Source organism: Dendropsophus ebraccatus, chromosome 14 (assembly GCF_027789765.1).
Source record: "Dendropsophus ebraccatus isolate aDenEbr1 chromosome 14, aDenEbr1.pat, whole genome shotgun sequence".
NCBI lineage: Eukaryota > Metazoa > Chordata > Amphibia > Anura > Hylidae > Dendropsophus > Dendropsophus ebraccatus.
This window is the reverse complement of record NC_091467.1, coordinates 75,677,781-75,700,304: the sequence shown is the minus strand read 5'-3', so window position 1 is coordinate 75,700,304 and position 22,524 is coordinate 75,677,781. Positions and strand designations below refer to the sequence as shown.

General features: G+C 51.1%; 1 protein-coding gene across 1 annotated transcript in view; it reads left to right on the top strand.

Annotated features, from left to right (window-relative positions):
• Positions 1-22,524, top strand: part of L3MBTL1 (L3MBTL histone methyl-lysine binding protein 1) — a 36,681-nt gene that overhangs the window by 6,478 nt on the left and 7,679 nt on the right. Inside the window, exons 6-14 of the mRNA XM_069951743.1 lie at positions 8,287-8,378; positions 11,649-11,753; positions 15,442-15,577; positions 16,198-16,289; positions 17,622-17,773; positions 21,537-21,613; positions 21,945-22,030; positions 22,117-22,227; positions 22,407-22,521. Coding sequence (XP_069807844.1) covers positions 8,287-8,378; positions 11,649-11,753; positions 15,442-15,577; positions 16,198-16,289; positions 17,622-17,773; positions 21,537-21,613; positions 21,945-22,030; positions 22,117-22,227; positions 22,407-22,521 — 966 coding nt within the window. The remainder of the gene's footprint in view (positions 1-8,286; positions 8,379-11,648; positions 11,754-15,441; positions 15,578-16,197; positions 16,290-17,621; positions 17,774-21,536; positions 21,614-21,944; positions 22,031-22,116; positions 22,228-22,406; positions 22,522-22,524) is intronic.

Sequence of the window (22,524 nt, the reverse complement as noted above, 5' to 3'; positions counted from 1 at the left end):
TATCTCCTATCTATCTATCTATCTATCTATCTATCTATCACCTATCTATCTATCACCTATCTATCTATCTCCTACCTATCTATCTCCTATCTATCTATCTCCTATCTATCTATCTATCTATCTATCTCCTATCTATCTATCTATCTATCTATCTCCTATCTATCTATCTATCTATCTATCTATCTCCTATCTATCTACCTATCTATCTCCTATCTATCTATCTATCTATCTCCTATCTATCTATCTATCTATCTCCTACCTATCTATCTATCTCCTACCTATCTATCTCCTATCTATCTATCTATCTATCTCCTACCTATCTATCTCCTATCTATCTATCTATCTATCTATCTATCTATCTATCTATCTATCTATCTATCTATCTATCTATCTATCTATCCCATATCTATCTATCTACCTATCTCCTATCTATCTATCTCCTATCTATCTATCTATCTATCTATCTATCTATCTATCTATCTATCTATCTATCTATCTATCTATCTATCTCCTATCTATCTCCGGTATAAGAACACTGACAATAGAACACAGTTGTCAAACTCCGACCCTCCAGTTGTTACAACACTACAAATCCCATCATGACTGGACAGATAAACCATGACGGGAATTGTAGTTTTGCAACATCTGGAGGGACATAGTTTGACACCCTTGATAAGTTATAAGACCTTATAAGTTATTATAGTGCAGTTACATTCAGTGACTCACAGTAGGCGTCTTCTCTGCATGAAGAGACGTCGACTTTTCCTTTTCTTCTCCATCCGGCTCCGGCCATCATGAAGGCTTCTCTGGCCATGACTCCTCTCCACGGGATCTGTCAGACAGACATTTTAGGCTTCTTGCTCCAGCAACATCCTCATCAATACATCCCTCCATATAGAATAGCCCCCCGCTGCACATCTCTCCATATAGAATAGCCCACCTGTGCATCCCCCATATAGGATAGCCCCCCTGTGCATCCCCCCCATATAGAATAGCCCCCCCCTGTGCATCTCCCCATATAGAATAGCCCCCTGTGCATCCCCCCATATAGAATAGCCCCCTTGTGCAACCCCCCTCTTAGAATAGCCCCCTGTGCATCCCCCCTCATAGAATAGCCCCCTGTGCATCCCCCTTCATAGAATAGCCCCCCTGTGCGTTCTCCTTTATAGAATAGCTCCCCCTGTGCATCCCCCCCTCATAGAATAGCCCCCTGTGCATCCCCCCCCTCATAGAATAGCCCCCCTGTGCATCCCCCCAATATAGAATAGCCCCCCTGTGCATCCCCCCATATAGAATAGCCCCCCTGTGCATTCTCCCTTATAGAATAGCCCCCCTGTGCATCCCCTTCATAGAATAGCTCCCCCTGTGCATCCCCCCCCTCATAGAATAGCCCCCCTGTGCATCCCCCCAATATAGAATAGCCCCCCTGTGCATCCTCCCATATAGAATAGCCCCCTGTGCACCCCCTCATAGAATAGCCCCCTGTGCATCCCCTTCATAGAATAGCTCCCCCTGTGCATCCCCCCCCCCTCATAGAATAGCTCCCCCTGTGCATCCCTCCCTCATAGAATAGCCCCCCTGTGCATCCCCCCATATAGAATAGCTCCCCCTGTGCACCCCCCCTCATAGAATAGCCCCCTGTGCATTCCCCTTCATAGAATAGCCCCCCTGTGCATCCCCCTTCATAGAATAGCTCCCCCTGTGCATCCCCCCATATAGAATAGCCCCCCTGTGCATTCTCCCTTATAGAATAGCCCCCCTGTGCATCCCCCCTTATAGAATAGCCCCCCCCCCGTGCATCCCCCCAATATAGAATAGCTCCCCCTGTGCATCCCCCCAATATAGAATAGCCCCCCTGTGCATCCCCCTTTATAGAATAGCTCCCCCTGTGCATCCCCCCCCTCATAGAATAGCCCCCTGTGCATTCCCCAATATAGAATAACCCCCCCTGTGCATCCTCCCATATAGAATAGCCCCCATGCACCCCCCCATATAGAATAGCCCCCATGCACCCCCCCATATAGAATAGCCCCCTGTGCATCCCCCTTCATAGAATAGCCTCCCTGTGCATTCTCCTTTATAGAATAGCCCCCCCTGTGCATCCCCCCTTATAGAATAGCTCCCCCTGTGCATCCCCCTTATAGAATAGCTCCCCCTGTGCATCCCCCCTCATAGAATAGCTCCCCCTGTGCACCCCCCCTCATAGAATAGCCCCCTGTGCATCCCCCTTCATAGAATAGCCCCCCTGTTCATCCCCCCCTCATAGAATAGCCCCCCTGTGCATCCCCCCCTCATAGAATAGCCCCCCTGTGCACCCCCCCCTTATAGAATAGCTCCCCCTGTGCATCCCCCCCTCATAGAATAGCCCCCTGTGCATCCCCCCCTAATAGAATACCCCCCCTGTGCATTCTCCTTTATAGAATAGCCCCCCTGTGCATCCCCCCCTCATAGAATAGCCCCCATGCACCCCCCCATATAGAATAGCCTCCTTGTCCATCCCCCCTCATAGAATAGCCCCCCTGTGCATCCCTCCCTCATAGAATAGCCCCCCTGTGCATCCCCCCTAATAGAATAGCCCCCCTGTGCATCCCCCCTCATAGAATAGCCCCCCTGTGCATCCCCCCTCATAGAATAGCCCCCCTGTGCATCCCCCTTCATAGAATACCCCCCCTGTGCATCCCCCTTCATAGAATAGCCCCCCTGTGCATCCCCCCAATATAGAATAGCCCCCCCTGTGCATCCCCCCTCATAGAATAGCTCCCCCTGTGCACCCCCCCTCATAGAATAGCCCCCTGTGCATCCCCCTTCATAGAATAGCCCCCCTGTGCATCCCCCCCTCATAGAATAGCCCCCCTGTGCATCCCCCCCTCATAGAATAGCCCCCCTGTGCACCCCCCCTTATAGAATAGCTCCCCCTGTGCATCCCCCCTCATAGAATAGCCCCCCTGTGCATCCCCCCCTCATAGAATAGCCCCCTGTGCATCCCCCCCTAATAGAATACCCCCCCTGTGCATTCTCCTTTATAGAATAGCCCCCCTGTGCATCCCCCCTCATAGAATAGCCCCCATGCACCCCCCCATATAGAATAGCCTCCTTGTCCATCCCCCCTCATAGAATAGCCCCCCTGTGCATCCCTCCCTCATAGAATAGCCCCCCTGTGCATCCCCCCTAATAGAATAGCCCCCCTGTGCATCCCCCTTCATAGAATAGCCCCCCTGTGCATCCCCCCTCATAGAATAGCCCCCCTGTGCATCCCCCTTCATAGAATACCCCCCCTGTGCATCCCCCTTCATAGAATAGCCCCCCTGTGCATCCCCCCAATATAGAATAGCCCCCCTGTGCATCCCCCCCCCCTCATAGAATAGCCCCCTGTGCATTCCCCCTCATAGAATAGCCCCCCTGCGCATCCTCCCATATAGAATAGCCACCTTGTGCATCCCCCCTCATAGAATAGCCCCCTGTGCATCCCCCCCCCCCCGGTGTGGCCACATGTTAATGGGTTTAGAAAAAAAGAAAAACAACTCACCTCTCCTCGGGCCGGATCTTCAGTGTGCAGCAGCTTCTCCCTGCTGCTGCAGCGCGGCGGCTCCTCTCCTCTCCCTTTCCTATCAGGTCCTCAGCGGCGCGTCAGGGAAGTGACGTCACCGCTGGGGACCTGATGTAGGTGCCTGCAGACGTGCCTGCGTACAGCACGTCTGCGGCTACTGGGGGGATCAGGCGGCCCGGAAGAGACTGAGGGAATAGCGCGGCGGCCGGCCGCGCTATTCTTTCAGTCTCAATTACTGCAGAGAGTCGGCCGCGGGTCGCGGCCCACTCATTGGTGGGGGAGACCGGCCCGGGGGGCACATGCCCTCCTGCCCCCCGGCCCAGCCCGCCCCTGGATGCCGCCCTGGGGAGTCCTGGAAAACATGGATACAGCTACTAGACGCCCAAGGACGGCAACCAATGCCAATGCTGCACAACTGGACACGTGCACACTCATCTGTACTCAGGACATGGTCTCACGGTATTTTGTTAAAAAAAAACATTAAAGGGGAGCTCTACTATAAAAAAATATATATTAAAATAACTGATAAGAAAGTTATACACATGTAATTTACTTCATCTGCTTCCATCAGTCCCGGTGTATACACAGGCCTCATGTCCTCCATCAGTCCCCGTGTATACACAGGCCTCATCTCCTCCATCAGTCCCCGTGTATACACAGGCCTCATCTCCTCCATCAGTCCCCGTGTATACACAGGCCTCATCTCCTCCATCAGTCCCCGTGTATACACAGGCCTCATCTCCTCCATCAGTCTCCGTGTATACACAGGCCTCATCTCCTTCCATCAGTCCCCGTGTATACACAGGCCTCATGTCCTCCATCAGTCCCCGTGTATACACAGGCCTCATCTCCTCCATCAGTCCCCGTGTATACACAGGCCTCATCTCCTCCATCAGTCCCCGTGTATACACAGGCCTCATCTCCTTCCATCAGTCCTGGTGTATACACAGGCCTCATCTCCTCCATCAGTCCCCGTGTATACACAGGCCTCATCTCCTCCATCAGTCCCGGTGTATACACAGGCCTCATGTCCTCCATCAGTCCCCGTGTATACACAGGCCTCAGCTCCTCCATCAGTCTCTGTGTATACACAGGCCTCATCTCCTCCATCAGTCCCCGTGTATACACAGGTCTCATCTCCTCCATCAGTCCCCGTGTATACACAGGCCTCATCTCCTCCATCAGTCCTGGTGTATACACAGGCCTCATCTCCTCCATCAGTCCCCGTGTATACACAGGCCTCATCTCCTCCATCAGTCCCCGTGTATACACAGGCCTCATCTCCTTCCATCAGTCCCCGTGTATACACAGGCCTCATCTCCTCCATCAGTCTCCGTGTATACACAGGCCTCATCTCCTCCATCAGTCTCCGTGTATACACAGGCCTCATCTCCTCCATCAGTCCCCGTGTATACACAGGCCTCATCTCCTCCATCAGTCCCCGTGTATACACAGGTCTCATCTCCTCCATCAGTCCCCGTGTATACACAGGTCTCATCTCCTCCATCAGTCCCCGTGTATACACAGGCCTCATCTCCTCCATCAGTCCTGGTGTATACACAGGCCTCATCTCCTCCATCAGTCCCCGTGTATACACAGGCCTCATCTCCTCCATCAGTCCCCGTGTATACACAGGTCTCATCTCCTCCATCAGTCCTGGTGTATACACAGGCCTCATCTCCTCCATCAGTCCTGGTGTATACACAGGCCTCATCTCCTCCATCAGTCTCCGTGTATACACAGGCCTCATCTCCTTCCATCAGTCCCCGTGTATACACAGGCCTCATCTCCTCCATCAGTCCCCGTGTATACACAGGCCTCATCTCCTCCATCAGTCTCCGTGTATACACAGGCCTCATCTCCTCCATCAGTCCCCGTGTATACACAGGCCTCATCTCCTCCATCAGTCCTGGTGTATACACAGGCCTCATCTCCTCCATCAGTCCCCGTGTATACACAGGCCTCATCTCCTCCATCAGTCCTGGTGTATACACAGGCCTCATCTCCTCCATCAGTCTCCGTGTATACACAGGCCTCATCTCCTTCCATCAGTCCCCGTGTATACACAGGCCTCATCTCCTCCATCAGTCTCCGTGTATACACAGGCCTCATCTCCTCCATCAGTCTCCGTGTATACACAGGCCTCATCTCCTCCATCAGTCCCCGTGTATACACAGGCCTCATCTCCTCCATCAGTCCTGGTGTATACACAGGCCTCATCTCCTCCATCAGTCCCCGTGTATACACAGGCCTCATCTCCTCCATCAGTCCCCGTGTATACACAGGCCTCATCTCCTTCCATCAGTCCCCGTGTATACACAGGCCTCATCTCCTTCCATCAGTCCCCGTGTATACACAGGTCTCATCTCCTCCATCAGTCCTGGTGTATACACAGGCCTCATCTCCTCCATCAGTCCCCGTGTATACACAGGCCTCATCTCCTCCATCAGTCCCCGTGTATACACAGGTCTCATCTCCTCCATCAGTCCTGGTGTATACACAGGCCTCATCTCCTCCATCAGTCCTGGTGTATACACAGGCCTCATCTCCTCCATCAGTCCTGGTGTATACACAGGTCTCATCTCCTCCATCAGTCCTGGTGTATACACAGGCCTCATCTCCTTCCATCAGTCCCCGTGTATACACAGGCCTCATCTCCTCCATCAGTCCCCGTGTATACACAGGCCTCATCTCCTCCATCAGTCCCCGTGTATACACAGGCCTCATCTCCTCCATCAGTCTCCGTGTATACACAGGTCTCATCTCCTCCATCAGTCCTGGTGTATACACAGGTCTCATCTCCTCCATCAGTCCTGGTGTATACACAGGCCTCATCTCCTCCATCAGTCCCCGTGTATACACAGGCCTCATCTCCTCCATCAGTCCCGGTGTATACACAGGCCTCATCTCCTCCATCAGTCCCCGTGTATACACAGGCCTCATCTCCTCCATCAGTCCCCGTGTATACACAGGCCTCATCTCCTCCATCAGTCCCCGTGTATACACAGGCCTCATCTCCTCCATCAGTCCCCGTGTATACACAGGCCTCATCTCCTCCATCAGTCCCCGTGTATACACAGGTCTCATCTCCTCCATCAGTCCTGGTGTATACACAGGCCTCATCTCCTCCATCAGTCTCCGTGTATACACAGGTCTCATCTCCTCCATCAGTCCCCGTGTATACACAGGCCTCATCTCCTTCCATCAGTCCCCGTGTATACACAGGTCTCATCTCCTCCATCAGTCCCCGTGTATACACAGGCCTCATCTCCTCCATCAGTCCCCGTGTATACACAGGCCTCATCTCCTCCATCAGTCCCCGTGTATACACAGGCCTCATCTCCTCCATCAGTCTCTGTGTATACACAGGCCTCATCTCCTCCATCAGTCTCTGTGTATACACAGGCCTCATCTCCTCCATCAGTCCTGGTGTATACACAGGCCTCATCTCCTCCATCAGTCCTGGTGTATACACAGGCCTCATCTCCTCCATCAGTCTCCGTGTATACACAGGCCTCATCTCCTCCATCAGTCTCCGTGTATACACAGGCCTCATCTCCTCCATCAGTCCCCGTGTATACACAGGCCTCATCTCCTCCATCAGTCCCCGTGTATACACAGGCCTCATCTCCTCCATCAGTCCTGGTGTATACACAGGCCTCATCTCCTTCCATCAGTCTCCGTGTATACACAGGCCTCATCTCCTTCCATCAGTCCTGGTGTATGCACAGGCCTCATCTCCTCATCAGTCCCCGTGTATACACAGGCCTCATCTCCTCCATCAGTCCCCGTGTATACACAGGTCTCATCTCCTCCATCAGTCCCCGTGTATACACAGGCCTCATCTCCTCCATCAGTCCCCGTGTATACACAGGTCTCATCTCCTCCATCAGTCCTGGTGTATACACAGGTCTCATCTCCTCCATCAGTCCTGGTGTATACACAGGCCTCATCTCCTCCATCAGTCCCCGTGTATACACAGGCCTCATCTCCTTCCATCAGTCCTGGTGTATACACAGGCCTCATCTCCTTCCATCAGTCCCGGTGTATACACAGGCCTCATCTCCTCCATCAGTCCCCGTGTATACACAGGCCTCATCTCCTCCATCAGTCCCCGTGTATACACAGGCCTCATCTCCTCCATCAGTCCCCGTGTATACACAGGTCTCATCTCCTCCATCAGTCCTGGTGTATACACAGGCCTCATCTCCTCCATCAGTCCTGGTGTATACACAGGCCTCATCTCCTCCATCAGTCCCGGTGTATACACAGGCCTCATCTCCTCCATCAGTCCCGGTGTATACACAGGTCTCATCTCCTCCATCAGTCTCCGTGTATACACAGGCCTCATCTCCTCCATCAGTCCCGGTGTATACACAGGTCTCATCTCCTTCCATCAGTCCCCGTGTATACACAGGCCTCATCTCCTCCATCAGTCCTGGTGTATACACAGGCCTCATCTCCTCCATCAGTCCTGGTGTATACACAGGCCTCATCTCCTCCATCAGTCCCCGTGTATACACAGGTCTCATCTCCTCCATCAGTCCCCGTGTATACACAGGTCTCATCTCCTCCATCAGTCCCCGTGTATACACAGGCCTCATCTCCTCCATCAGTCTCCGTGTATACACAGGCCTCATCTCCTCCATCAGTCTCCGTGTATACACAGGCCTCATCTCCTCCATCAGTCCCGTCCGCCATGTTTTCTCTGTATTGATGACTATTCGCCTTATTCACAGTTTCAGGAGACGAGTTGGGGGAATCGTGGTCTTGGTCGTCCTACCTGGAGGAACAGAAATGTCTGGCTGCTCCCCTCCATCTCTTCCGGGAGGTAAGTGCTGCTGGAGAACACAACAACCGTGTATAATCTATTAGGAAATGTTCCCATTATAGATGGATACAGGTCATGGGATCAAAAAATATGGAAAATGCACATTAAAAAAAACCAAAACATTGACCCCTTAATAATCCAGGGCGTACATTTACACCCCGTGCAGGCTGGGCTCTCCCCCAGATGGGTGTAAATGTACGTCCTGCAGGGATATAACACTATGAAACGAGCTCAGCTCATTAACCCCTTAAATGCCACAACCGCCCATCATTAAAGGAGAAGTCCAGCGGGGAACTAAAAGATCATTACCGAGAGGGGGGGGACAATAAAAAATAAGTCATATTCACCCGTCCTGGTGCCCGCTCCTGGACCCTGCCGGCTGTCTTCCTAGCTCCCCTCTGACAAGTCAGCTGACAAATACCCGCTCAGCTGGTCAGTAGTGGGACAGGACACTGATTGGCTGATCGGGCTAAATCCCACCTTTTGGTCATGTGGAACTTGGGTCGTGACGTACAAAGAACCGGTGAGAAAATGACAGCCAGCAGGGAGCTACGTGATGCAACGCAGCGTGGTGTCCGGGAACGGTAAGCATAGTGTTTTTTAGTTCTGCCCACCTCCTGCCCGTAATTAGAGATGAGCGGACCTGGAGCATGCTGGAGTCGATCCGAACCCGAACGTTCGGTATTTGATTAGTGGCGGCTGCTGAACTTGGATAAAGCTCTAAGGTTGTCTGGAAAACATGGATACAGCCAATGACTATATCCATGATTACCACATAGCCTTAGGGCTTTATCCAACTTCAGCAGCCGCCGCTAATCACATGCAGAACGATCGGGTTCGGATGGACTTGAGCATGCTCCAGGTTCGCTCATCTCTAACCGTAATAAATTTATAGTTCCCTGCCGGACTTCTCCTTTAATCCCTTAAACGCAGAGGACAGCCGTCATTAACTCCTTAAAAGCCAGAACCACACAGCAGTTCATCATTAGGGCCGCTCCCGTCACCCTTTAGGATCCCCGCAGCGTCGGACTCTGTCAGGTCTATGAGAAGATCCCAGATAACCCTGATCAGTGTGTGTACACTCTAATGATTGCATATATTAGTCCCCTTTAGAGACCTAAAAAGTGAAAAAAAAATGTAATATGTCAGCCCCTCCCCCAATAAAAATCTAAATCCGTGTAAAAATAAATAAACATTATATATCGGCATAGATGGAAAGGCGCCATTACACAGTACACAACAACAAGCCCTCACCTGGCCGTGTGTAAGAGTTATGGAAGAGAAACTAAAACACAAAAATGATAAGTGCCGCCGGGTCATAAAAGGAGAAGTCCGGCGGATTATAAAAGCCGGCAGGGGGGAAATTGGTTACAAGTAGTATCTTACCTCTCTCCGTGCCCGCGGTGAGCGGTGGGACCGGCCTAAGGACCCCCACCAGGCTCCAGGATCTCCAGAGCTGATACGTCACGACACGGCTGGGACCTCGCTCCAGTTACATCAGTCATGTATCAGATATCTGACTTGTTAGATGTCAGTAACCCACTAGATGGCAGTATAGGCTGGTTTTATGCATAGCAGCAGAGAAATAAAACTAAGGGGTGTCCCCACCTGCAGACCCCCAGGATAACAAGCTAATGAAGGGGGTCCGACTGCCACAACTCCTCCCAATCTCATGAATGTCCCCAGAATGAAGGCCGTGACTTATTCTCTATGGGACACTGAACATTGCTGAATGCTGAACCTGGAAATGTTTACTGGCCGTATATAGCATGAATGGATCGCTGTCCGTATACGTGTACTGCACACCATTCATTCCAGAGGTTTATATCACTACATCATGGTTTCCATCTATCCATCTATTCCATCTAAATCAGGATTTAAAAAACATAGCTGCATTATTTAAAAAACAGCGCCACCCACGTCCTCAGGTTGTGTGCAGCAATAAACTCAACGTCATTCACTTTAATGGAACTGATCTACCATGCCACAAACAAACTGAGAACAAGGGTGGCGCTATATCTGATAGAAAGCAGGTAAGTGTTTCTAATTCTGTCATAGAGGGTGTGCCGAGCTGCAGACTGCATGCTTTTTCTGCCTACAATCCTCTGTGTTTCTATTGATATCCAGTAAAGATGAGTGAACTCCAAATGCGTTTTGATTCGTCCAAACCCAAACTCTCAGCATTTGACTCTTGGTTGCTGAAGAAGTTGAATGCAGCCCCAGGGACTCCTGGTGGATACAACCATAGGCCGTAGGCTGTATCCATGTTTTCCCGGACTCCCTAGGGCTGCATCCCACTTCTCCAGACACCGGTAATCAAATACTGATTTGATTTGTTTCGGTTTGAACTAATCAAAACGTACTCAAAGTTTACTCTCTAATATCCTGAGTTTGGCTTTTACCACTGAGCCTAGTACATGAATCATGCAGGAAGGGGTGGGGGATGGAGGAGGCACGCATGCTGCAGCTCAGCTCATGGCGCTCGTATCCGCCCAGGACATGGCGCATGTATCCGCCCGGGAGATGGCGCTTGTATCCGCCCGGGAGATGGCGCTTGTATCCGCCCGGGAGATGGCGCTTGTATCCGCCCGGGAGATGGCGCTTGTATCCGCCCGGGAGATGGCGCTTGTATCCGCCCGGCAGATGGCGCTTGTATCCGCCCGGCAGATGGCGCTTGTATCCGGCCGGGAGATGGCGCTTGTATCCGCCCGGGAGATGGCGCTTGTATCCGCCCGGCAGATGGCGCTCGTATCCGCCCGGCAGATGGCGCTCGTATCCGCCCGGCAGATGGCGCTCGTATCCGCCCGGGAGATGACGCTTGTATCCGCCTGGCAGATGGCGCTTGTATCCGCCCGGCAGATGGCGCTCGTATCCGCCCGGGAGATAGCGCTCGTATCCGCCCGGGAGATAGCGCTCGTATCCGCCCGGGAGATGGCGCATGTATCCGCCCGGGAGATGGCGCATGTATCCGCCCGGGTGATGGCGCTCGTATCTGCCTGGCAGATGGCGCTTGTATCCGCCCGGCAGATGGCGCTCGTATCCGCCCGGGAGATAGCGCTCGTATCCGCCCCGGGAGATGGCGCTTGTATCCGACCGGGAGATAGCGCTCGTATCCGCCCGGGAGATGGCGCTTGTATCCGACCGGCAGATGGCCCTTGTATCCGCCCAGGAGATGGCGCTCGTATCCGCCCGGCAGATGGCGCTTCACACGTCTCATATCTCATTGGTGTAATGTCTGATTGATAAAGTGGCGCATTGATTCTTCTGCAGTGGCAGCTGGGAACACAGCACAAGAATGGCTTCAAGGTGGGGATGAAGCTCGAGGGAATCGACCCCCAGCATCCGTCCATGTACTTCATCCTCACTGTGGCCGAGGTGAGGAAGAATAAAGTCATGTAAACCTAATGTATTAGTAGTGTTGAGCAGATATAAATTGTACTGTCCGGATCTGTCCCCGAATCCGCGTGTCTTGGTCCAGAATTAGTACAAACAATAAACTTTGTTGAAAGGCTGCTAATCAGCCAATCAGCAAACTTTACTGCCCAGTCTGTGGGTCACTGGGGTGGTGGTACATCTGGGTATTATCACTTGGGGTGGGGGTACATCTGGTCATTATCACCTTGGCGGGGGGGGGGGGGGCGGTACATCTGGGTACTATCACCTGGGGAGGGGTACATCTGGGTATTATCACCTGGGGGGGGGCAGTACATCTGGGTACTATCACCTGGGGGGGGGGCAGTACATCTGGGCATTATCACCTGGGGGTGGCGGTACATCTGGGTACTATCACCTGGGGGGGGGGGGGGGGGCGGTACATCTGGGTACTATCACCTGGGGGGGGGGGGGGCAGTACATCTGGGCATTATCACCTTGGGGGGGCGGTACATCTGGGTACTATCACCTGGGGGGGGGGGTAAATCTGGGTATTATCACCTGGGGGGGGGCGCGGTACATCTGGGTATTATCACCTGGGGGGGGGGGCAGTACATCTGGGTACTATCACCTGGGGGGGGGTAAATCTGGGTATTATCACCTGGGGGGGGGGGGGGGGCGCGGTACATCTGGGTATTATCACCTGGGGGGAGCGGTACATCTAGGTATTATCACCTGGGGGGAGCGGTACATCTAGGTATTATCACCTTGGGGGGGGGGCGGTACATCTGGGTATTATCACCTGGGGGAGCGGTACATCTAGGTATTATCACCTGGGGGGGGGGGGGGCGGTACATCTGGGTACTATCACCTGGGGGGGGGGTACATCTGGGTATTATCACCGGGGGGGGGGCGGTACATCTGGGTATTATCACCTGGGGGGGGGGGGAGGGCGGTACATCTGGGTACTATCACCTGGGGGGGGGGTACATCTGGGTATTATCACCTGGGGGGGGGCGGTACATCTGGGTACTATCACCTGGAGGGGGGGTACATCTGGGTATTATCACCTGGGGGGGGGGAGGGCGGTACATCTGGGTATTATCACCTTGGCGGGGGGGGGGGGGGGGGGCGGTACATCTGGGTACTATCACCTGGGGGGGGGGGCAGTACATCTGGGCATTATCACCTGGGGGGGGGTGGTACATCTGGGTACTATCACCTGGGGGGGGGGGCGGTACATCTGGGTACTATCACCTGGGGGGGGGGCGGTACATCTGGGTACTATCACCTGGGGGGGGGGGCGGTACATCTGGGTACTATCACCTGGGGGGGGGGGGGCCGTACATCTGGGCATTATCACCTTGGGGGGGCGGTACATCTGGGTATTATCACCTGGGGGGAGCGGTACATCTAGGTATTATCACCTTGGGGGGGGGGGGGGTACATCTGGGTACTATCACCTGGGGGGAGCGGTACATCTGGGTACTATCACCTGGGGGGAGCGGTACATCTAGGTATTATCACCTGGGGGGAGCGGTACATCTAGGTATTATCACCTGGGGGGGCGGTACATCTGGGTATTATCACCTGGGGGGGGGGGGGCGGTACATCTGGGTACTATCACCTGGGGGGGGGGGTACATTTGGGTATTATCACCTGGGGGGGGGGGGAGGGCGGTACATCTGGGTACTATCACCTGGGGGGGGGGGGTACATCTGGGTACTATCACCTGGGGGGGGGGGGGGTACATCTGGGTATTATCACCTGGGGGGGGGGGTACATCTGGGTAATATCACCTGGGGGGGGGGGGGTACATCTGGGTACTATCACCTGGGGCTGGGTATTATCACCTGGGGGGGCGGTACATCTGGGTATTATCACCTGGGGGGGGGGAGGGCGGTACATCTGGGTATTATCACCTGGGGGGGGGGAGGGTGGTACATCTGGGTATTATCACCTGGGGGGGGGGGAGGGCGGTACATCTGGGTATTATCACCTGGGGGGGGGGAGGGTGGTACATCTGGGTATTATCACCTGGGGGGCTGGTACATCACTGTAGTTTGGACATCAGTCAAGCTGCAGAGTATGTAAGGAGCAGCAGGGGCCATACTGGAGAGCATCATCTGCGCTAAAATCCCCATAATCAGTTCTACCACCCTCATCATCCGTGCTACCATTCCCATCATCCGTGCTACCATTCCCATCATCCGCGCTACCATCCCCATCATCCGCGCTACCATCCCCATCATCCGCGCTACCATCCCCATCATCAGCGTTACCATCCCCATCATCAGCGCTACCATCCCCATCATCAGCGCTACCATCCCCATCATCAGCGCTACCATCTCCATCATCCGCGCTACCATCCCCATCATCAGCGCTACCATCCTCATCATCCGTGCTACCATCCTCATCATCCGTGCTACCATCCCCATCATCCGCGCTACCATCCCCATCCTGTGCCAGCTTGAAAAAAAAACCCTTCAGGCTATGATGAATGAGGAGATGGTGGCACAGGAGGGGCAAGGCTCATTCTCTGCCCACACCTTGGTACAGCCGGGGACAGTTCTGGAGGTGGACAAGGTAGGAGCAGGCTTCCAGCAGGGTTGGTAATTAATAAAATCAGAAAATTTTAGTCACATTGATTGGAATCAGAGGAGTTCAGTAAAAATCCATGAAAATCACTATTTACTAAAATCAGTGCAAATCACCAGGATGCACCAAAATCTGTGGGGGGAAAAATGTAATACTTTTTAAACTAGAAATGATCACATGATGGACGGTACCTGAGGAAACAGGCGGCGCAGCTGTGTCTCTACCGCACCAGGAAGATTCAGACAGCAATGAGCCCAATCCAGGGCTTCCCCGGCCGTAGGTTCAGTATTATTATTATTTTTAAATTGTGATTTTTCCAGATTTTGGCGCATCCTGGTGATTTGCACTAAATTCACAAGTCAAAACTTTTCTGATTTTGCAGATTTTTAGATGAAAAGTTTAAAAAAAAAACAGGAGGGGAAAACACGAGGGCCGCAGTGGTGTAAAAGAGGAAAGCTTGTTTTCTTGCCTAATCCACATCAGATTTTCTTGGGTTGTAACATTTGCTAAAAAAAACATCTGAAAAGCCTCTAAGAACAACTTAAAAATTTTTTTTAAATACAACCGAATGCAAAAAAAAATAAAGGGCCGAATAAATGCCTCAAAGGGCGAGAACCATCCGCTATTATTTGTCGGTTCCCGTTACTTGTAGCCGGCCGAGCTCCTGGTCTGTATTGTAGCCCCCCGAGCTCCTGGTCTGTATTGTAGCCCCCCGAGCTCCTGGTCTGTATTGTAGCCGTCCGAGCTCCTGGTCTGTATTGTAGCCGTCCGAGCTCCTGGTCTGTATTGTAGCCGGCCGAGCTCCTGGTCTGTATTGTAGCCCCCCGAGCTCCTGGTCTGTATTGTAGCCCCCGAGCTCCTGGTCTGTATTGTAGCCCCCCGAGCTCCTGGTCTGTATTGTAGCCTCCCGAGCTCCTGGTCTGTATTGTAGCCCCCCGAGCTCCTGGTCTGTATTGTAGCCCCCCGAGCTCCTGGTCTGTATCGGAGGCTTTCTGCTTTTCTCTGTCTTGGATCTGTGGCCGTTCCTTTTATCGGATCTTACTGGTCACTTTGTGCTGGTTTCTTGCCCGTTGATTTCTGTCTTGTTCCTTAGGTTTGCGGGTTCAGGATCAGAGTTCACTTTGATGGGTATTCGGACTGCCATGATTTCTGGGTGAACGCAGACTCGCCCGATATCCACCCGGCCGGCTGGTGCGAGAGGACGGGACACAAGTTACAGCCCCCGAAAGGTCAGGAAGAAAGAGGACAGTTTTTTTTTTTTTTTTAACTGGTTTACGTTATTCTTTTACTATTGTAATCGAAAATGTCAATAGTAAAATTACTACCCAAAACTTCAAACGTGCCCTCAAAACACATCTGTTCAAACAGGCATACCAGGTTCCCTAAATTGCCCCCCCCCCCCCCCCCCCCCCCCCGCCAATACATACGCCAGGCATTCAAGCCCTTAGACCTGTAGCAGGGGTCATTGGTTGGTGACTGGTTTACCCCCCCTTACCTGCACTGCCTTATTTATAAAGATGGCCGGACCATGCTAAAAAGGAAGCACTTTGCCCCTCTGCCATTCTGTCTCGCACCCCCTCCTGATAGTATATAAGCTGATGCATGTGAGCAGGGACCTCACTCCTCATGTAGGGATAATTATATGTATCTCTCTGTAATGTCTGATTGTTGTCTGTTGGCACTATATAAATAAAAATTATTATTATTATTATTATTTTTCTTCTTGTTACTATAACAGCAATAAACCACCGGTGTATTATATGACCCACATATCAGCCATTACGTCCCAGGTCATGTGACGACGACTCTTGTATTAACACGTGTTATATTTCCCACTTCTTCTACGTAGGATACAAAGATGAGGACTTCAGCTGGACCCATTACCTGAGGCTAACCAAAGCTCATGTGGCTCCTAAACACCTATTTATAACTCCAAAAATAGTGAGTTACCTCAGCACACTGTGACCCCCATTCTGTCTATAGGTCAGACCCCTACCTATCAGACATTTAGGACACATTATAGAGGCTATCCCCTGTGTGTAGTGTAGGGGACATATTATAGAGGCTATCCTCTGTGTTGTAGTGTATGGGACACATTATAGAGGCTATCCTCTGTGTAGTGTATGGGACACATTGTAGAGGCTATCCTCTGTGTGTAGTGTAGGGGACATATTATAGAGGCTATCCTCTGTGTGTAGTGTATGGGACACATTATAGAAGCTATCCCCTGTGTAGTAGTGTGTGGGACACATTATAGAGGCTATCCCCTGTGTAGTAGTGTATGGGACACATTATAGAAGCTATCCCCTGTGTAGTAGTGTGTGGGACACATTATAGAGGCTATTCCCTGTGTAGTAGTGTATGGGACACATTATAGAGGCTATCCCCTGTGTAGTAGTGTGTGGGACACATTATAGAGGCTATCCCCTGTGTAGTAGTGTGTGGGACACATTATAGAGGCTATCCCCTGTGTGTAGTGTATGGGACACATTATAGAAGCTATCCCCTGTGTAGTAGTGTGTGGGACACATTATAGAGGCTATTCCCTGTGTAGTAGTGTATGGGACACATTATAGAGGCTATCCCCTGTGTAGTAGTGTGTGGGACACATTATAGAGGCTATCCCCTGTGTAGTAGTGTGTGGGACACATTATAGAGGCTATCCCCTGTGTAGTAGTGTATGGGACACATTATAGAGGCTACCCCCTGTATAGTAGTGTGTGGGACACATTATAGAGGCTATCCCCTGTGTAGTAGTGTATGGGACACATTATAGAGGCTATCCCCTGTATAGTAGTGTATGGGACACATTATAGAGGCTATTCCCTGTGTAGTAGTGTATGGGACACATTATAGAGGCTATCCCCTGTGTAGTAGTGTATGGGACACATTATAGAGGCTATCCTCTGTGTGTAGTATATAGGACATATTATAGAGGCTATCCTCTGTGTGTGTGTAGTGTATGGGACACATTATAGAGGCTATCCTTTGAGTGTGTGTGTGTAGGGTAACATTATAGAGGCTATCCTCTGTGTGTAGTGTATGGGACACATTATAGAGGCTATCCTCTGTGTGTAGTATATAGGACACATTATATAGGCTATCCTCTGTGTGTAGTAGTGTATGGAACACATTATAGAGGCTATCCTCTGAATGTGTTGTGTAGGGTAACATACACTTTATGGGGTCATATTGTTTGGTATTGATTGGACCCTATTTGGTCGGATGTTTGGAGCCGTCCGGTCTATACGCGGTGTTCTCCATCTTTTATAGGGCGCTCCCCCTTCCCTCTTCCGGGTGGGTATGAAATTAGAAGCTGTGGATAAGATGAATCCTTCTCTTATATGTGTGGCCAGCGTCACCGATGTCGTAGAAGACCGATTCCTTGTGCACTTCGATAACTGGGGCGACACCTATGACTACTGGTAGGAATCTCTTACCGATATAATCCACACCGGCACACAACAGACTTTTCCATCGCTGATCCATGGCATAGCCTTCACTTTCATCGCTGATCCATGGCATATCCTTCACTTTCATCGCTGATCCATGGCATAGCCTTCACTTTCATCGCTGATCCATGGTATATCCTTCACTTTCATCGCTGATCCATGGCATAGCCTTCACTTTCATCGCTGATCCATGGCATATCCTTCACTTTCATCGCTGATCCATGGTATATCCTTCACTTTCATCGCTGATCCATGGCATAGCCTTCACTTTCATCGCTGATCCATGGCATATCCTTCACTTTCATCGCTGATCCATGGCATAGCCTTCACTTTCATCGCTGATCCATGGCATAGCCTTCACTTTCATCGCTGATCCATGGCATAGCCTTCACTTTCATCGCTGATCCATGGTATATCCTTCACTTTCATCGCTGATCCATGGCATAGCCTTCACTTTCATCGCTGATCCATGGCATATCCTTCACTTTCATCGCTGATCCATGGCATAGCCTTCACTTTCATCGCTGATCCATGTCATAGCCTTCACTTTCATCGCTGATCCATGGCATATCCTTCACTTTCATCGCTGATCCATGGCATAGCCTTCACTTTCATGGCTGATCCATGGCATAGCCTTCACTTTCATGGCTGATCCATGGCATAGCCTTCACTTTCATGGCTGATCCATGGTATATCCTTCACTTTCATCGCTGATCCATGGCATAGCCTTCACTTTCATCGCTGATCCATGGCATAGCCTTCACTTTCATCGCTGATCCATGGCATAGCCTTCACTTTCATTGCTGATCCATGGCATAGCCTTCACTTTCATTGCTGATCCATGGCATAGCCTTCACTTTCATCGCTGATCCATGTCATAGCCTTCACTTTCATCGCTGATCCATGGCATAGCCTTCACTTTCATCGCTGATCCATGGCATATCCTTCACTTTCATCGCTGATCCATGGCATAGCCTTCACTTTCATGGCTGATCCATGGCATAACCTTCACTTTCATGGCTGATCCATGGCATAGCCTTCACTTTCATGGCTGATCCATGGTATATCCTTCACTTTCATCGCTGATCCATGGCATAGCCTTCACTTTCATCGCTGATCCATGGCATAGCCTTCACTTTCATCGCTGATCCATGGCATAGCCTTCACTTTCATCGCTGATCCATGGCATAGCCTTCACTTTCATTGCTGATCCATGGCATAGCCTTCACTTTCATGGCTGATCCATGGCATAACCTTCACTTTCATTGCTGATCCATGGCATAGCCTTCACTTTCATGATGCTGAAATTAGACCGGTTCGATGGGGCTAATCTGCATCCAGGTTATGGATTAAGACACTTCCTTCAAAAATTTGTCGTATAAAATAAGCTTAGGATTGTCCAGTGACTTATGCTGCGTTTACACGGAACGATAATTCGCCCGATAGTACCATTAACGATTTCGAAGTAACTTTTTTTTTATAACGATCAGCGTTTAGACGGAGCGATATATCGTACAGAAAATTTGTTTTGCGATCGCTTAAGCCTATCTCACACATAGGAAAAACCAGTGAACGACTGTTTACACAGAACGATCTGCGAATTTTTTGCAAACGACGATTTAAGAACATGTTCAAAGATCAAAATTAACGATTTCTCGCTCGTCCGATCGTTAGCTGCGTTTACACGTACGATTATCGTTCGAATTCGATCGTTATCGTGCAAATTCGCACGATAATTGTTCCGTGTAAACGCAGCATTAGAACATATATTGGACACATTGTGTGAATATAGCCCAAGACAGACCAGGATGTTATACTGTATTCTGAAAAATCTCTTTAAAAGGGTAAGGGTCCTATTCCACGGGCTGAGCAGGGCCCGATCAACGATGTAAACGAGCGCCGATCTGCTAGATCGCCGCTCGTTTACTGGGCCTATTCCACAGCCCGATGATCGTTGAGCGAGGGCTGCAGGGACATCGTTACCGATGTTATTGCAGTCCTTGCAGCATACATTACCTGGCAGGACTTCTCCGCCCTGTCTTCCTCCCCCGGGTCCCGCGCTGACAGGCCACTCAGCCAATCACAGGCCGCGGCGGTCCCGGCCTGTGATTGGCTGAGCGCTCCGTCAGCTGAGAGGCCATTCTGAAGCTAGAGCGCGCAGGACCCGGGGAGGAAGACAGAGCGGAGGAGAAGCCCTGCAGGTAATGTATTGTGCTGTGAAATCGTCGGTTGCCCACCGCGCACTGCTATTCCACCGTAGCGATGTGCGGTGGGGGAACGATGATTTTAGGTCTGGCCCTAAATGAACAATCAGCCGATGACACAATCATCGGCTGATCGTTCTCTCTATTCCACCGAGCGATAGTCGGCCGAATTGGGCCAAATGGGGCCGATTCGGCCAATTATCGTTCCTGTGGAATAGGGCCCTTAGTTCAGCAGAAAATAATTTCTTTCAAATCAAATTTGTAATAAGGGGGGGGCCAGATGGGATAACACACTCACATACTAAAACTAGAATAAAAGTAATCGGCTGAACCAAACAAAAGAAATAGGCAAACAGCAGTGACACTTACGGGTTTCAGGCGCTCATGACGCCCCATAGCCGCAGCTTACACAATCACTGATGTTTGTTCCTCTTGATTTTAAGAAAGTCTATGATAAATCCTGATCCTGACCTGTTTCCATTACTGACTGTGGTAGCCTACGTTCTGGTAGTTGTAACCTATAGTATAACCATGCATACTTAAAGGGGAACTCTGGCAAAAGAAATTCTTTCAGACCAATGGGTTAAAGAAACTTATATAGATTTCTAATTTACTTATATATTAAAGTACCTATCAGCGGCTGTATGTCCTGCAGGAAGTGGTGTATTCTCTCCAGTCTGACACAGTGCTCTCTGCTGCCACCTCTGTCCATGTCAAGAACTGTCCAGAGCAGCAGCAAATCCGCATAGAAAACCTCTGCTGCTCTGGACAGTTTCTGACATGGACAGAGGTGGCAGCAGAGAGCACTGTGTCAGCCTGGAGAGAATACACCACTTCCTGCAGGACATACAGCAGCTGATACATACTGGAAGACTGAAGAAAATACACCACCTCCTGCAGGACATACAGCAGCTGATAAGTACTGGAAGACTGGAGATTTTGTTTAATAGAAGTAAATTACAAACCTGTATAACTTTCTGACACAATTTGATTTGAAAGAAAACCTTGTTTGCCGGCGTCCCCCTTTAAGTCTTTCTAAGAACTTTATATGCTGTGTTTACATTGCTGTTTGGGTCCGTTCTATCAGGTTTTTGCTGCTTGCTGGCTTACTTCTCTGTTGTAAACCTGAATCTTGATAACTCAATGGCCTCTGTCAGGGCTGTCCGGCAATAGTAGAAACTCAGATTCCAGCTGCTGCAAAACTACAACTCCCATCAGGCTTGGGGAGCTAAAGCTTTGGCTGTCCAGGCATGATGGGAGTTGTAGTTTTGCCACAGCTGTAGAGCCCAGGTCCCCCATCCCTGTTCTAGAGTCAGCATCGTTTTTTACAGGAGTAAAGTTCAGAAGCAAAAAGAGTCCCGCCGTATACAGAACACGGGGCTCGGAGCAGCTTGGCATGGGATTCTTGTGTGTTTCCTATAGGAGAGATGTAAGAAGGATTGTGTGAATACTGTATGACCGCCCCGGGACACATGCAGATCAGTTACATTTGGGTCTTGTGTGACAGTGATGTCTCCCTCCTATCCCTGTAGGTGTGATCCCAGCAGTCCCTACGTTCATCCTGTGGGATGGTGTCAAGAACAAGGGAAACCTCTTACTCCCCCACAAGGTACAACCACACAGGACGTTCTGACGCCACAATAAGGGTGGGTTCAGACTGAGGAATTCTCACCGTCAGCTGTCCGCCCGCGCACCTTTACGCCGGCCCCATAGACACCATTCTATGGGCCAGCGTATTCCGCGATCCGCTGAAAGAGGTGACATGACACTTCTTTCAGTGTTCAGCGGAATACCCCGGCCCATAGAATGGTGTCTATGGGGCCGGCGGAAAGGCGCCCAGATGTGCGGGCGGACAGCTGACGGAATTCCGCGGACATTTGTCTGAACCCACCCTAATATACAAAACCTAGATGGATAATAACATGGCGTCCTTCCTGTAGATTATCCAGACCCCGATAACTTCACCTGGGAGAGATACTTGTTGGAGACGGGAGCGGCGGCGGTGCCGGCCCGAGCCTTCCACACTGTAAGATTTATATCACTTTATAACATACAGATTCCCCCCAATATTCCTCATCCATAACCAGTTCTTATCCCTAAAATCTCCTTAAGCGCCCCCCCCATGGATTCAAAGAGAACATGAAGCTGGAGGCGGTGGACAGGAGGAACCCCTCGCTGATCCGGGTGGCGTCGGTGGTGGACGTGGAGGAGTGCCGGATAAAGGTGAGTGCCTCAGCCCCCTCCGTTGTGTGCAGCGTTCCCCTCTCCCCCATTACACGCCTATGTCTTTGTGGCTTGGCCCATTTGCCCTGTGGGTGTTGGTGTGCTTCCATCTTATGTTGTGGGGCACGGGGAAGGGTTGCTAATTTCTGGGTTTCTGACAACCCGTCCCACCTCCCAAGGTTCACTTTGATGGCTGGAGCCATTTGTATGACTTCTGGCTGGACGCTGACCACCCAGATTTACACCCTGTGGGTTGGTGCCAAAGAACCGGACACCCACTGCAAACTCCACTCCGTG